The sequence below is a fragment of the Acartia tonsa genome, chromosome 9 (assembly GCF_053477335.1).
Source record: "Acartia tonsa isolate MP-2025a chromosome 9, ASM5347733v1, whole genome shotgun sequence".
NCBI classification, from domain to species: domain Eukaryota; kingdom Metazoa; phylum Arthropoda; class Copepoda; order Calanoida; family Acartiidae; genus Acartia; species Acartia tonsa.
This window is the reverse complement of record NC_137268.1, coordinates 49,630,311-49,646,353: the sequence shown is the minus strand read 5'-3', so window position 1 is coordinate 49,646,353 and position 16,043 is coordinate 49,630,311. Positions and strand designations below refer to the sequence as shown.

General features: G+C 35.9%; 1 protein-coding gene across 2 annotated transcripts in view; it reads left to right on the top strand.

The window, feature by feature from the left end:
• Nucleotides 1-10,681, top strand: part of LOC145329136 (muscle-specific protein 300 kDa-like) — a 29,097-nt gene extending 18,416 nt beyond the window's left edge. For both annotated transcript variants that reach the window (XM_080173186.1, XM_080173187.1), the window contains exons 13-14: nucleotides 8,836-8,974; nucleotides 10,067-10,681. In XM_080173186.1, coding sequence (XP_080029312.1) covers nucleotides 8,836-8,974; nucleotides 10,067-10,191 — 264 coding nt within the window. In that variant the 3' untranslated portion in view covers nucleotides 10,192-10,681. The remainder of the gene's footprint in view (nucleotides 1-8,835; nucleotides 8,975-10,066) is intronic.
• Nucleotides 10,682-16,043: the final 5,362 nt, after the last annotated feature.

Genomic DNA, 16,043 nt, shown 5'->3' with positions numbered 1-16,043 from the left:
TCTACCTTTGCAAGAATGGCTGCAAAACGCTTCAAAGTTGAGATATTGAGCTAAAAATTTATATAGATACTACTTGTGACATGTACTAGAACATTTTGAAATTTGAAGGCCATATCTCAACCAGGGAGGGAATACTGGCCCCCCAATGTACTCCGTCCATTCTTGGAAAGGGTAGAAGATTTGAGCATAAGAAAAATGCGCTAAAACCATTTCTCGTATTCATTTGAATCCGGTGGATAGGAACCGGTTCTCATCCATACGAAAAAACTATGTCTAGCATCGTATTATATCCAGCTTTCTACGAATATAGATATGTACAATCATAAGATTAAACCCAGTTTTTTTAGCCGGTGCCTTCTGCACCTCGGGGCTAAAAAAACTAGTTTTAATCTCATAATTGTACTTTCTATATCCGCGGAAAGCCGTTTATAATACGATGCGAGAAATAACTATTTTAGATGTTGACACCCATGTTTTGAAATTTTGAATTTACTGTACTTTTTAAATAAAAACTGAAATATTTTTTTGCTTTTCTGTTAATGGTTATAAAAAACGAAGAGAATAAGCCATTAATCATTAAATTCTGATAACTATAAGTAGGGTAAAATTGCTTTCAAAAATGCTCTCATAAAAAAAAACACTGTATATATATGTATGTTTATATATTAATTATTCCCATTGATGATTCACAAAATTACCCCTTCTTTAGTTTAGAATTAGTGGTTGAAACATTTAGACACTCAACTTAATGAACTAAACAATCACAAAACAATAAAAAGTCCCCAAGGTTGTTAATCTAACGAATAAGAAAACGGTATTATAAAACTTTGGAGACTAGACAGCACTCTTGGATAAGCCAACTTATAACACTTTGGGAACTATCCTAATCCTCCCTGGCGAAATGACAATGAGATTTTTTGGTAAATTTGTGGCAAACTTTATTCTTAATAAATTAGCACTTGGCAAAATTATACTGGAGAGATATTTCATTGAAGAATAAATTTTTTTTTTGCCCAAACTTTTCGTCAGCCAATAATAACAGATAAGTTAAACATTGTAAAAATAATATAGTAACTTAACTCGAGTTGTCAACGGCAGAAATTAGGTCCTGAGATGGTTTTAGGCCTGGAAAGGTTTATAACAATTTTATCTGTATTTCTTAAAATAAATTAACAGAATCTTTGTCTGTATGTATGAATGTCTGTCTGTACCGAAGGACCAATATGGTTCTCCTTTACAGTGAAGATTCCTATAGGTCCTGAGATCGTTCTCCTTAATAGGGTAGCTTCTCATAGGTCCTGGGGAGGTTAATAACTATTTTATTTTAATCCTTATAATAAAGTAACAGGATCTTTGTCTGTATGTATGTCTGTCTGTACCTTGCTAACCACTAAACCGACATGGTTCTCCTTTACAGTGAAGCTTCCTATGGGTAATGAGATGGCTTTAGGCCATTTTATTTTTAATCCTTATAAAAAGTAACAGGATCATTGTCTGTATGTATCAAAGAAGATCGCTAACTGCAGAACCAATATGGTTCTCCTTTATAGGGTAGCTTCCAATAGATCCTGGGAAGGTGTATAACTGTTTTGAAGGAGGATATAAGGGGCTATTAAGGGGCGATGGAGAGGCTATGTAGAGGCTATGTTATATAAATTAAGGTAAGGGGCTTTTAAGTGGCGATGGAGGGCTATTAAGGGGCGATGGAGAGGCTATGTTATATAAATTAAGGTAAGGAGCTATTAAGGGGCGATTGAGAGGCTATGTAGCGGCTATGTTATATAAATTGGCTATTAAGGGGCGATAGAGAGGCTATATAGGGGCTATTTTATATAAATTAGGGTAAAGGACTATTAAGGGGCGATGGAGAGGCTATGTAGGGGCTATGTTATATAAATTAAGGTAAGGGGCTATTAAGGGGCGATGAAGAGGCTATTTAGGGGCTATGTTATATAAAATCGGGTAAGGGGCTATTAAGGGGCGATGGGGAGGCTATGTAGGAGCTATGTTATATAATTAAGGTAAGGGGATATTAAGGGGCGATGGAGAGGCTATGTAGGGGCTATGTTACATAATTAAGGTAAGGGGCTATTAAGGGGCGATGGAGAGGCTATGTAGAGGCTATGTTATATAAATTAAGGTAAGGGGCTATTAAGGGGCGATGGAGAGGCTATGTAGGGGCTATGTTATATAAATTAAGGTAAGGAGCTATTAAGGGGCGATGGAGAGGCTATGTAGGGGCTATGTTACATAATAAAGGTAAGGGGCTATTAAGGGGCGATGGAGAGGCTATGTAGGGGCTATGTTATATAAATTAAGGTAAGGAGCTATTAAGGGGCGATTGAGAGGCTATGTAGCGGCTATGTTATATAAATTGGCTATTAAGGGGCGATAGAGAGGCTATATAGGGGCTATTTTATATAAATTAAGGTAAAGGACTATTAAGGGGCGATGGAGAGGCTATGTAGGGGCTATGTTATATAAATTAAGGTAAGGGGCTATTAAGGGGCGATGAAGAGGCTATTTAGGGGCTATGTTATATAAAATCGGGTAAGGGGCTATTAAGGGGCGATGGGGAGGCTATGTAGGAGCTATGTTATATAATTAAGGTAAGGGGATATTAAGGGGCGATGGAGAGGCTATGTAGGGGCTATGTTACATAATTAAGGTAAGGGGCTATTAAGGGGCGATGGAGAGGCTATGTAGAGGCTATGTTATATAAATTAAGGTAAGGGGCTATTAAGGGGCGATGGAGAGGCTATGTAGGGGCTATGTTATATAAATTAAGGTAAGGAGCTATTAAGGGGCGATGGAGAGGCTATGTAGGGGCTATGTTACATAATAAAGGTAAGGGGCTATTAAGGGGCGATGGAGAGGCTATGTAGAGGCTATGTTATATAAATTAAGGTAAGGGGCTATTAAGGGGCGATGGAGAGGCTATGTAGGGGCTATGTTATATAAATTAAGGTAAGGAGCTATTAAGGGGCGATGGAGAGGCTATGTAGGGGCTATGTTATATAAATTAGGGTAAGGGGCTATTCAGGGGCGATGGAGAGGCTATGTAGGGGCTATGTTATATATATTAAGGTAAGGATTATATAAATTAAGGTAAGAGGCTATTAAGGGGCGATGGAGAGGCTATGTAGGGGCTATGCTATATAAATTAAGGTAAGGGGCTATTAAGGGGCGATGGAGAGGCTATGTAGGGCTATGTTATATAAATTAAGGTAAGGGGCTATTAAGGGGCGATGGAGAGGCTATGTAGAGGCTATGTTATATAAATTAAGGTAAGGGGCTATTAAGGGGCGATGGAGAGGCTATGTAGGGGCTATGTTATATAAATTAGGGTAAGGGGCTATTTAGGGGCGATGGAGAGGCTATGTAGGGGCTATGTTATATATATTAAGGTAAAGATTATATAAATTAAGGTAAGAGGCTATTAAGGGGCGATGGAGAGGCTATGTAGGGGCTATGCTATATAAATTAAGGTAAGGGGCTATTAAGGGGCGATGGAGAGGCTATGTAGGGCTATGTTATATAAATTAAGGTAAGGGGCTATTAAGGGGCGATGGAGAGGCTATGTAGGGGCTATGTTATATAAATTAAGGTAAGGAGCTATTAAGGGGCGATGGAGAGGCTATGTAGGGGCTATGTTATATAAATTAGGGTAAGGGGCTATTTAGGGGCGATGGAGAGGCTATGTAGGGGCTATGTTACATAATTAAGGTAAGAGGCTATTATGGGGCGATGGAGAGGCTATGTAGGAGCTTTGTTATATAGATTAAGGTAAGGGGCTATTAAGGGGCGATGGAGAGGCTTTGTAGGGGCTATGTTATATAGATTAGGGTAAGGGGCTATTAAGGGGCGATGGAGAGGCTATATAGGGGCTATGTTATATAAATTAAGGTAAGAGGCTATTAAGGGGCGATTGAGAGGCTATGTAGGGGCTATGTTACATAATTAAGGTAAGGGGCTATTAAGGGGCGATGGAGAGGCTATATAGGAGCTTTGTTATATAAATTTAGGTAAGGGGCTATTAAGGGGCGATGGAGAGGCTATGTAGGGGCAATGTTATATAATTAAATTAAGTGGCTATTAAGGGGCGATAGAGAGGCCATATAGGAGCTTTGTTATATAAATTAAGGTAAGGGGCTATTAAGGGGCGATGGAGGAGCGATGTAGGGGCCATCAAATTGCAATGTAATATAAATTTGGAGAAGGAGCGATGAAGGGGCGATGTAGGAGCGATGAAGGAGCGATGGAGGAGCGATGGAGGAGCTATGTAGGAGCGATGTAGGGGCCATCAAGTTGCAATGTAATATAAATTTGGAGAAGGAGCGATGAAGGGGCGATGTAGGAGCAATGAAGGAGCGATGTAGGAGCGATGTAGGGGCCATCACAGTACAATTTAATATAAATTTGAAGAAGGAGCGATGAAGGGGCGATGTAGGAGCGATGGAGGGGCGATGTAGGGGCTATGTTATATAAATTAAGGTAAGGGGCGATGGAGAGGCTATGTAGGGGCTATGTTATATAAATTAGGGTAAGGGGCTATTCAGGGGCGATGGAGAGGCTATGTAGGGGCTATGTTATATATATTAAGGTAAGGATTATATAAATTAAGGTAAGAGGCTATTAAGGGGCGATGGAGAGGCTATGTAGGGGCTATGCTATATAAATTAAGGTAAGGGGCTATTAAGGGGCGATGGAGAGGCTATGTAGGGCTATGTTATATAAATTAAGGTAAGGGGCTATTAAGGGGCGATGGAGAGGCTATGTAGGGGCTATGTTATATAAATTAAGGTAAGGAGCTATTAAGGGGCGATGGAGAGGCTATGTAGGGGCTATGTTATATAAATTAGGGTAAGGGGCTATTTAGGGGCGATGGAGAGGCTATGTAGGGGCTATGTTACATAATTAAGGTAAGAGGCTATTATGGGGCGATGGAGAGGCTATGTAGGAGCTTTGTTATATAGATTAAGGTAAGGGGCTATTAAGGGGCGATGGAGAGGCTTTGTAGGGGCTATGTTATATAGATTAGGGTAAGGGGCTATTAAGGGGCGATGGAGAGGCTATATAGGGGCTATGTTATATAAATTAAGGTAAGAGGCTATTAAGGGGCGATTGAGAGGCTATGTAGGGGCTATGTTACATAATTAAGGTAAGGGGCTATTAAGGGGCGATGGAGAGGCTATATAGGAGCTTTGTTATATAAATTTAGGTAAGGGGCTATTAAGGGGCGATGGAGAGGCTATGTAGGGGCAATGTTATATAATTAAATTAAGTGGCTATTAAGGGGCGATAGAGAGGCCATATAGGAGCTTTGTTATATAAATTAAGGTAAGGGGCTATTAAGGGGCGATGGAGGAGCGATGTAGGGGCCATCAAGTTGCAATGTAATATAAATTTGGAGAAGGAGCGATGAAGGGGCGATGTAGGAGCGATGAAGGAGCGATGGAGGAGCGATGGAGGAGCTATGTAGGAGCGATGTAGGGGCCATCAAGTTGCAATGTAATATAAATTTGGAGGAGCGATGAAGGGGCGATGTAGGAGCAATGAAGGAGCGATGTAGGAGCGATGTAGGGGCCATCACAGTACAATTTAATATAAATTTGAAGAAGGAGCGATGAAGGGGCGATGTAGGAGCGATGGAGGGGCGATGTAGGGGCTATGTTATATAAATTAAGGTAAGGGGCGATGGAGAGGCTATGTAGGGGCTATGTTATATAAATTAAGGTAAGGGGCGATGGAGAGGCTATGTAGGGGCTATGTTATATAAATTAAGGTAATGGGCTTTTAAGGGGCGATGGAGAGGCTATGTAGGAGCTATGTTATATAAATTAAGGTAAGGGACTATTAAGGGGCAATGGAGAGGCTATGTAGGAGCTTTGTTATATAAATAAAGGTAAGGGGCTATTAGGGGCGATGGAGAGGCTATGTAGGGGCTTTGTTATATAAATTAAGATAAGGGGCTATTAAGGGGCGATGGAGAGGCTATGTAGGGGCTATGTTATAAAAATTAAGGTAAGGAGCTATTAAGGGGCGATGGAGAGGCTATGTAGGGGCTTTTTTATATAAATTAAGGTAAGGGGCTATTAAGGGGCGATGGGGCGATGGAGGAGCGATGGAGGAGAGATGTAGGGGCCATCAAAGTACAATGTAATATAAATTTGTGGAAGGAGCGATGAAGGGGCGATGTAGGAGCGATGGAGGAGCGATGGAGGAGCGATGTAGCAGCGATGTAGGGGCCATCAAGTTGCAATGTTATATAAATTTGGAGAAGGAGCGATGAAGGGGCGATGGAGGAGCGATGTAGGAGCGATGTAGGGGCCATCAAGTTGCAATGTAATATAAATTTGGAGAAGGGGCGATGTAGGAGCGATGAAGGAGCGATGTAGGAGCGATGTAGGGGCCATCACAGTACAATGTAATATAAATTTGAAGAAGGAGCGATGAAGGGGCGATGTAGGAGCGATGGAGGGGCGATGTAGGGGCCATCAAAGTACAATGTAATATAAATTTGAAGAAGGAGCGATGAAGGGGTGATGTAGGAGCGATGGAGGGGCGATGTAGGGGCCATCAAAGTACAATATAATATAAATTTGGAGATGGAGCGATGGAGGAGCGATGAAGGGGCGATGTAGGAGCGATGTAGGGGCCATCAAGGGACTAAGATATATATAATAGTGAAGGGGCCATGAAGAGGCGATATTTAATTAAATAGCCCCTTGGGATAAGAGGACATATCATCTCCTCTTTAGAAGGGGCGATAAAGGAGCGATAAAGGATCATTTAATCGCCTCTTAGGGCAAGGGGCTATTAAATCGCTCCTTTCAAGGAGTCATAACATCGCCTCTTGTTATAAGGGGCTATTAAATCGCTCCTTTCAAGGAGCCATTACATCGCCCCATGTCATAAGAGGCGATCAATTAAAATCATCGCCCCATATGGAGCGATGTCATGGAAAGGACTATACCCGTTTTGTTTGCTACCTTACCTATGATAAACCTATCTTGAGCAACTACTTATATTTATTTAACTTATTTGCTATTTTGAATCATAAATATTAACAGTTTTGTTTGCTACCTTACCTATGATAAGGCTATCTTGAGCAACATGAAATCACATGTTAACAAGAATGTACTTATTAAATGTTATATAATCTTAAGGAAAATTGTGGTGCTTTTCCTCGAAGTGTCTAAGGAGCACTGAAATCTCCCGTTCTTATTCTTTAATAAATTGCAAATAAGGGGGGGATTGAGTTGTTGTTTTTCCCTTATGTCGAACCCTGAGGGAAAAATAAAAGTAACACATTTTATCTGATCTTAATAATAGCTTATTTGATATTTCTAAACAAGGGTTAGGAGGTTGGGGATCTTTGCTTAACCAGGCATTTTGAGGAAAGTATGATGCTGTGAGTATTGGTGCAAAAATGGGGAAAAATTTCAAATTGTTTTGGCGTGTGACGTCATACCCCCATCTCTTTTCTAGGGGGGTCCTTTCCTCCTTCCCTTTTCTTTCCCCTCACTTGTGACGTAAATAATCAGCCCCGTCAAATCAATTTAAAATTTGTCCCCATTTTTTGCACCAATACTCACAGCATCGAAAGTATTGTACAAAAATTTGTCTGAAAGCCTTAAAAAACAAAGTTTTCAAGCCAGGGGTATAAACCTTGAACAAGCCAAGGTTTTAAGTTATAAAAAAAGAAAAAAAAACTTTTTATTTGATGACAGCTTTAAAGTATAAATTAATTAGTATAATTGATAGAAAAAGTAGCTACATATCATAGATAATTGAGGCCTAGGGTACATTGAAAGTATGATAAGATAAGATATACAAATATGGAATAAGGGATATAGGCTAAAAATGAATTAACATGAAGATTTTTGATTGCCATAAAAAAACTTTTTGCTTCATATGACATGACTATCATATTCAATCGATTTTGATAATAAGGCTTGAAACTAATCATTATATTATTAAACAATGTTGGGATTAAGTTATTGATATTATAATCCTCATTTTACCTTTTAAAAAAGTAAAATGATCTATTAGATGTATCACTGTAAAGGAGAACCATAAAGGTCAAACACACAGAAAAACATCCCATCAATTTTTTTATAAGGAAATACCTTAATTCTGACTGAAACTGACCTTGTTCTTATGATGTTGATGTGCGTAGCAGCGTAACTAAAACAAGATAAGATAATCACATTGCATGATTTACATTTATAGTATGCACCTGGCAGGGAGGGGATAATGGAATGTAAATTATATTTGCCCCCAAAGTTTTATATATGTAATTTACTGGTTTACAAAATTTGGGTATTTTTGAATAAAATATTTGTATTATATGTCAAAGCTTTGTCACAAATAATTGAACAACAGACTGGGCAGTTTGGTTTGTCATTATTGGTGGTGTACATTATTACATTAATCTATCCTCCATTGTCTTATCCCGTAAGATCCCTGGGAATAATCTTATAATTAGACAAATATAGATACACGAGGTATTTGTCAATGGATAATTATTGTAGTTAGCGAAGCTACTCAACAATTAAGGCATACAGTCATAATGGAATATGATACTTGGATATATATTGACAGTGTAAAATTCATTCATCCTTTAGGAGGGAAGGGGATGGTGTAAAGAAAGGGTATCGTTATTTAGTCCAGCTACGAGCATCACTTAAAAATTAAAACAACTAAAAAAATCTCGAAACCTTGTAATATAGAATAATCTTTTAAGTTATAATGTGACAAACGGTCGGATGTACAGATATTATATCAATCATAACGTAGCTGCGCTGAAAATTTACTTATCCAAACTTTTAGGACTCCTCTGCCCCTGACGGTCAGAGTGAGATCTCCATTGAGAAGCTGGAATCTCAACTCGTCACTCTCAAGACAATGTTTGCTGAGAAACAGAGGCTAGTTGCGGACCTGGAGGCTTATGGGTCTGGTAATAATACAGGTATATAGATATAGATAGGTAGCTTGATAGGTAGTAGATAGATAGATAGTATCTCAACTCGTTACCTTGAAGACAAGACTAGTGGCGGACCTTCAGGCTTATAGGTCTGGTAATAATACAGGTATATAGAGATAGATAGATAGGTAGATAGAGAGATAGATAGATAGCTAGACAGCTGAAATCTCAACTTGTCACCCTGAAGACAATGTTTGCTGAGAAACAGAGGCTAGTAGCAGACCTGGAGGCTTATGGGTCTGGTAATAATACAGGTAGCGAGATAGATAGATATATAGATAACAGAGGCTAGTCGCTGACTAGAAGGCTTATGAGCCTGGTAATAATACATGTAGCGAGATAGATAGTTAGATAGATATACAGCTGGAATCTCAACTTGTCACCCTGAAGACAATGTTTGCTGAGAAACAGAGGCTTGTCGCAGATCTAGAGGCTTATGGGTCTGGTAATAATACAGGTATAGAGATAAATAGATAGATAGATAGATAGATAGATAGATAGATAGATAGATAGATAGATAGATAGATAGATAGATAGATAGATAGATAGATAGATAGATAGATAGATAGATAGATAGATAGATAGATAGATAGATAGATAGATAGATAGATAGATAGATAGATAGATAGATAGATAGATAGATAGATAGATAGATAGATAGATAGATAGATAGATAGATAGATAGATAGATAGATAGATAGATAGATAGATAGATAGATAGATAGATAGATAGATAGATAGATAGATAGATAGATAGATAGATAGATAGATAGATAGATAGATAGATAGATAGATAGATAGATAGATAGATAGATAGATAGATAGATAGATAGATAGATAGATAGATAGATAGATAGATAGATAGATAGATAGATAGATAGATAGATAGATAGATAGATAGATAGATAGATAGATAGATAGATAGATAGATAGATAGATAGATAGATAGATAGATAGATAGATAGATAGATAGATAGAGAGAGAGAGAGATAGATAGATACATAGATTGAAAAACAGACAGATATAAATAGTATGACTGCTCTAAAAAGGGGATATAATAAATACTTATTTCTTTAGCTAAACCAGCAGCCGCAGCCGCTGCCCCTGAAGCTGCCCCAGCCGCAGCTACAGCCCCTGAAGCAGCTGCCGCCACAGAAAGCACAGAAACTGCCCCAGAACAGCCAACTGAGGCGCCACAATAATAGTTCAAACTTTATCCTTTAAAATTATAACAGGAAGTAACTTGTAGTTCCTAATGAAAAATGACGTCATAAAATACAAATTACCTATTACAGGCCAGTATACATTTATATAGACCAATGGTGAAATGCATACTGGCCTATCAATAGTCATTTGTATTATATGACGTCATTTTTTATCGGAAACAAAAATCTTATTTATATAATGACTCAAGTCCTTTAATTATTTTAGGCTCGCCTTGGAGATAGTGTTTTCTAAGCCTTAGGCTAAGAAACTCTAACTATTAGGCTTAATTAGGTATATGTATCTACAAAAATATATATATGTAGGTATGCTTTTATGTGGTTTCAATACTAGATATGTTATTTTTAAAGGATAATTTGCTTAACTTTGTTTGTTTTAAATCCCGGTTCAATTATCTTAATTATATTTAATAATTAACAAAGGTCTATAATTATAATCATAATATTTGTTTATTTTAAATTCATCATAATAGGCTTATTAAACATTTCATTCAAAATAAAGAAATTCTTTCAAAATAGTGAAAATAACAAAAATTTAAATTTCTATATTTTCATTATAAGTTTTTTGTTGTCTTTCAATTCCTATACCTTGTTTGCTCAATTGAATGGCATAATACTTTATTTTAAGTATACTGTAAAACGAACCCGGTATTAGTGTCGGACTGATTATGACGTAACAAAAAAAAATAGCCAATGAGAGGCTACTATGAATTTTTTCATTGGTCAATAATGTCCTCTCATTGGCTAATTTTTTTTGTTACGTCATAATCAGTCCGACACTAATACCGGGTTCCTGTAAAACAATATTTCAATATAAGAACTTCTATTCTAGTATGGCTTCAAAACCGATTAATATTCAATGGATTATAACTGGTTGTCAGTCATAGTGAAAATTCATGTATAGCATCGTATTAAAGACAATTTTCTACGATTATTAAAATAAAAAATCATAAAATTAATACCAGTTTTGTTTGCCTGGGCCATCGGCCCCTAGGGGCTAACACACTTGTTTAATCTTATAATTTTCGTTCTAATATCTATGGAAAGCTGTCTATAATACGAAAGGAAAATAAATATTACAGTTTTTTATTAAAAAAGATATACCATACATTTCAATCCAAGTCATACATTTTTAAATTATTGGAATATTTTAAAATAGTGTAAATATGTTATTATATATTTTATATCAGTAAATAAGCAGCAATTCTAAAGTAATTATAAAATACATTGTTTTTATTTTTTATATTTCGAATGTTTTAAATCGAATTCGAGTCCGAAAAGAAATATAATCAAGTCTGTGAAATATTTTAAAATTTTTATTGTAAATCTTGTATTATGTATTATAAAATATATTTTATATCCTAAATATTTTTATTGTTTCTACTTAAGTGCAGGGATCTAAAGTGATAAGACAAAAGATGATAAAATGATGGAAAGGATTGGACACTTAAGGTTTCGACAAGTTTCAAAAGCATTCAAGCCAGCGAATGAGGAATTATTTTTATGAAACTTAAGGTACCATTATACTTAACAATACAATGTCCTCTCCCACACTGAATTAAATGTGTGATTTATTACATACCGTTGTTACAGACGACCGACCATAATTGTATAAAAACTCCTGTGGTACCCTATCCCTTCTAGGGTCTTCTAAGTTTTACGTAACCTAACCTAACCTAAAACAGTATGAACCAAGTATTATGCCCAAAGACATGATGTAATCGCTGGGCATAATACTTGTCCAAAGTGGTTAAAATTTGTTTACCCAATGCACATAGGGGCAACAAGGGGCAACAATTCACCACCCCCAAATCAAGTTTTAAACATTCTATGAGTATTATCATACCCAATGTACATCAGATTTTAAAGGAATCGTAAAAATACGCTTTTTAAGTAAGCATTCTAATGCATGGAAGTCAAGAAATGCAAAAATTTTCTTACAGAAAAGGGCATACTTTTTGTGTTTCACCAACAATTTTAAAAGTATTATAAAATCTCTTAGAATTAACGTAATTAGACAAAATAACTTCTGATGAGTCATGCATTACATATATTTTGACAGTATAAAAGAAAAAAACACAAATTGAAGAAATTAGTCCTAAATAATTCTAGTTGAAGTCAAGATTTTAGTTTTTATTTGTTTGTTTTTTAATCAACATTATAGAAGACAGTAAGAGGAAACATGTTTTCACCGGTTGCCACCGGCTAAAAAAGCGATATTTGATTACCCAAAGACATATTTTAATCGCCAGTACTGGTTTCATTTACCCCCCCGCGCCCCCGTAGGGGTTTTTAGCCCGTTTTCTGAACGTGGGTGCACGAAAAGCTTGTAAGAAAAGGCGTTTAAATGCGCTTTTAAAGTCAAAACTTAAGATATAATTCAAATAAATAAAAGACACAAAAACATAGACATATTGGGAAATATCTATTCTGACTTAGAATTAAAGTTAATAATAAATGTTTTCAAGTTCTATTGCACTTAATGATGGAAAGGAGAGGGGGGGGGGGGCTAAACCTAAATTTAAACCTCTTTATGTTTGATGTTTTAATGTAACTAAATAATCGTTTCTATAGATTATTACAAATATCAGGGATCTAAAGGGATAAGACAAAGGTCAATAAATTGTTGTACATCCCCAATGATAATACACAAAATTACCCCTTGTGTAGATTAAAGTTAGTAGTTAAAACGTTTGAACACACAACTGTAAAACTTTGGGGACTAGTGTTATAAACAGCCCAATGTCCCCTACCTCACTGCGGAAAGGTAAAGTTAATATGCAAATAACGTGAGGTTCTTATAATCATTCTAAATTGGAATTAGCAAGTAGTCTATCTGTATGTCTATTGGTAATGCTTTGTTTTTAAATTATGTAGTTACAGGGTATTCATGTTTAAAGTCAGCAGTTTTATTTAGAAAGGGAGGGGACTGTTAATTACACTAGTCCCCAAACTTCAAAGTTTTATAATAACGTTTTTATATTCGTTAGCATAAGAACTTCAGGAAATTCAATTGATTTTTTATTGGTTGGTTCATTAAGATGAGTGTCAAAACTTTTCAACCACTAATTGTCATCTACAGACAAATAATTTTGTAATATAATTTATTAAATATGTATCAATATTGGGGATGTACATATTAATCGGTTATTGTTTTGTTCCTGAGATCCCTAGGTGTTAATATATAATACAAAGTAGCTTGATGTCTGATTGTCTGTCCGCCCATCCCTTAAGATCTTGCTAACCACTAAACTGATTGAATACTCTTCAGGGAATATATCTACTGGTCCTGTGGTTGTTTAAAGATCTTTTTCAAAAATAAAAATCCCCCTCAATTTTTTCATATTTCTATAATTAGGGTAGGTCCGTCCATACGTCTGGTACAATTAGCTCTTTACTTAACTTAAACAGGCTAGAATTGTCCTATCGATCTCAAACTTTTCATGCTGATTTCTACAACAGTTAGGTACGACTTAGAAAGCACAGCAACTCTATAATCGTTACCAGAAAGTCCTTACATCCATTTATAACAAGCTGATTTTTACTTTTTTGACAACAAATAATGGTTTTGAATGTTAAAAATATCCTATTCATCTGATTTTTTGAATACTGATTCCTATTTCAATAACGTCTATTGTTATAAGCAACGCATCTCTATAATCAAGTCCTAAAAACGTCAGTATGTCCTTAAACAGTAACATGTATTTAATCAGTTTTAATTACAATTTTGTATAGACATGCATTAATATTCAGTTCTGACACTTCACAAGTGTTAATGTTTGTTTGTCCTTCCGTTTCTGAGCTTTGCTTCTTTCATGGATGTTGTCATCCTTGTTTAATTACCTCTTAGGGCAAATCCCCTAGAGGCTAGGGGCGAAGCCGCTAGTATACATATAAACAGTAAACAAGAATCATAATACCATTATAAATATAGATATTAGTTAATAAAAATTTATTGTAATTATGCCCACATTTATAATGGATTTATTTAACATAAAAATAAAGTGAAACTTGTAGCTTGCTAAAATAAGGATCCCCATCCACCCCCATTTACACCATCCCCTCCCCTCCTACTGAAATGAATTCCATGACCCCAAATTTGACACTTTGAACACTAAAATCGGACTACAATTAACCTAGTTACACTTTAAAGATCCCAAAAAGCTAGTGATAGGGTAGCTGCGCTACTAAAAAATTCTCATATTGCTCTGATAACCAAAACCCCTAATTAGACATTTTAAACACGAAATTCAATATAGTTGATGGATAGATAGATGGATAGGTAGATGAATAGATATATGGATAGATAGGTGGATAAGTAAATGGATAGACAGATGGATAGATGGATGGATAGATAGAGGGATAGATTGATGGATGGATAAATTGATAGTTGATGGATAAAGACATGAATAGTTGATGGATAGATAGATTGGTCGATATATAGATGGATAGAGAGATGGATAGAGAGATGGATAGATAGATGGATAGATAGATGGATAGATAGATGGATAGATAGATGGATAGATAGATGGATAGATATATGGATAGATAGATGGATAGATAGATGGATAGATAGATGGATAGATAGATGGATAGATAGATAGATATATGGATAGATATATGGATAGATAGATGGATAGATAGATGGATAGATAGATGGATAGATAGATGGATAGATAGATGGATAGATAGATGGATAGATAGATGGATAGATAAATGGATGGATAGATGGATAGATAGATGGATAGACAGATGGATAGATATATGGATAGATAGATGGATATATTGATGGATAGATAGGTGGATAGGGTAAGGGGGGGCTATTTTCGGGAGGGGTTAATCTGGTAATTTTCTATCTACCTTCATAAAATGACCTTTATCTCCATGTTCCTTTCAAATGACAGAAAAAAACATAAAAGCAAATGTGTTTGTTGTTAAATTACCTACAAAAAAGTATAAAATGAAATTTTTGTGAGATGAATTTTAAGGGTACTAAATAATTAAATCCCCTTTTTGGTTTATTTGCCCCAATGTGCAATGGCATAAAAAATACAACTACACTACTGGAAATTAAAAAAAGTCGGAGGGGAAAAATCCCCTGATTCCTATTACTCTAGGTTTCAATGAAGCATTAGGTTAAGAATTTTTGATATTCTTTTTTATCATGTGGTTTATTGGACATGAATTACGAAAAATAAATTGTTTAGTTGAAATCCATAATAATTAATATTCCTGATTTCTTTTAGGTTGATGAATTTAACAATTTAATTAACATTAATGTGCGTACGTGCTAGTTTTAGGCAAGCTTCACTTCACCCACAGATTAAGATAATTCTCAGGGAGACAAGGAGGGGACATTAGGCTGGTAAACTATACTGGTACCCAACGTTATATGTACACATGCGCTCAAAAACATTAGGTAATTTTGAGTTATTGATTGGTTGGTTCAAAAATAATTGTCAACAAATAATTCTAATCAGCATAAGGGGTAATTTTGTTTATCAATTTATTGTCCTTTGTCTTATCCCTTAAGATCCCTGGATAATGTTTATATAGAGTTATTTTATAATAGAGATTAATAGAGCGAAGCTTCTCTGTAAATAAACCTTGCTTAGCCATGAAATTTTAAATTCCTTTCTCGTATTCATTCGAATCCGGTGGATAGGAAAAACTATGTCTAGCATCGTATTATATCCAGTTTTCTACAAATATAGAAATGTACAATCATAAGATTAAAACCAGTTTTTTTAGCCCATGCCTTCGGCATCTCGGGGCTAAAAAAAACTGGTTTTAATCTTATAATTGTACATTCTATATCAGCGGAAAGCCGT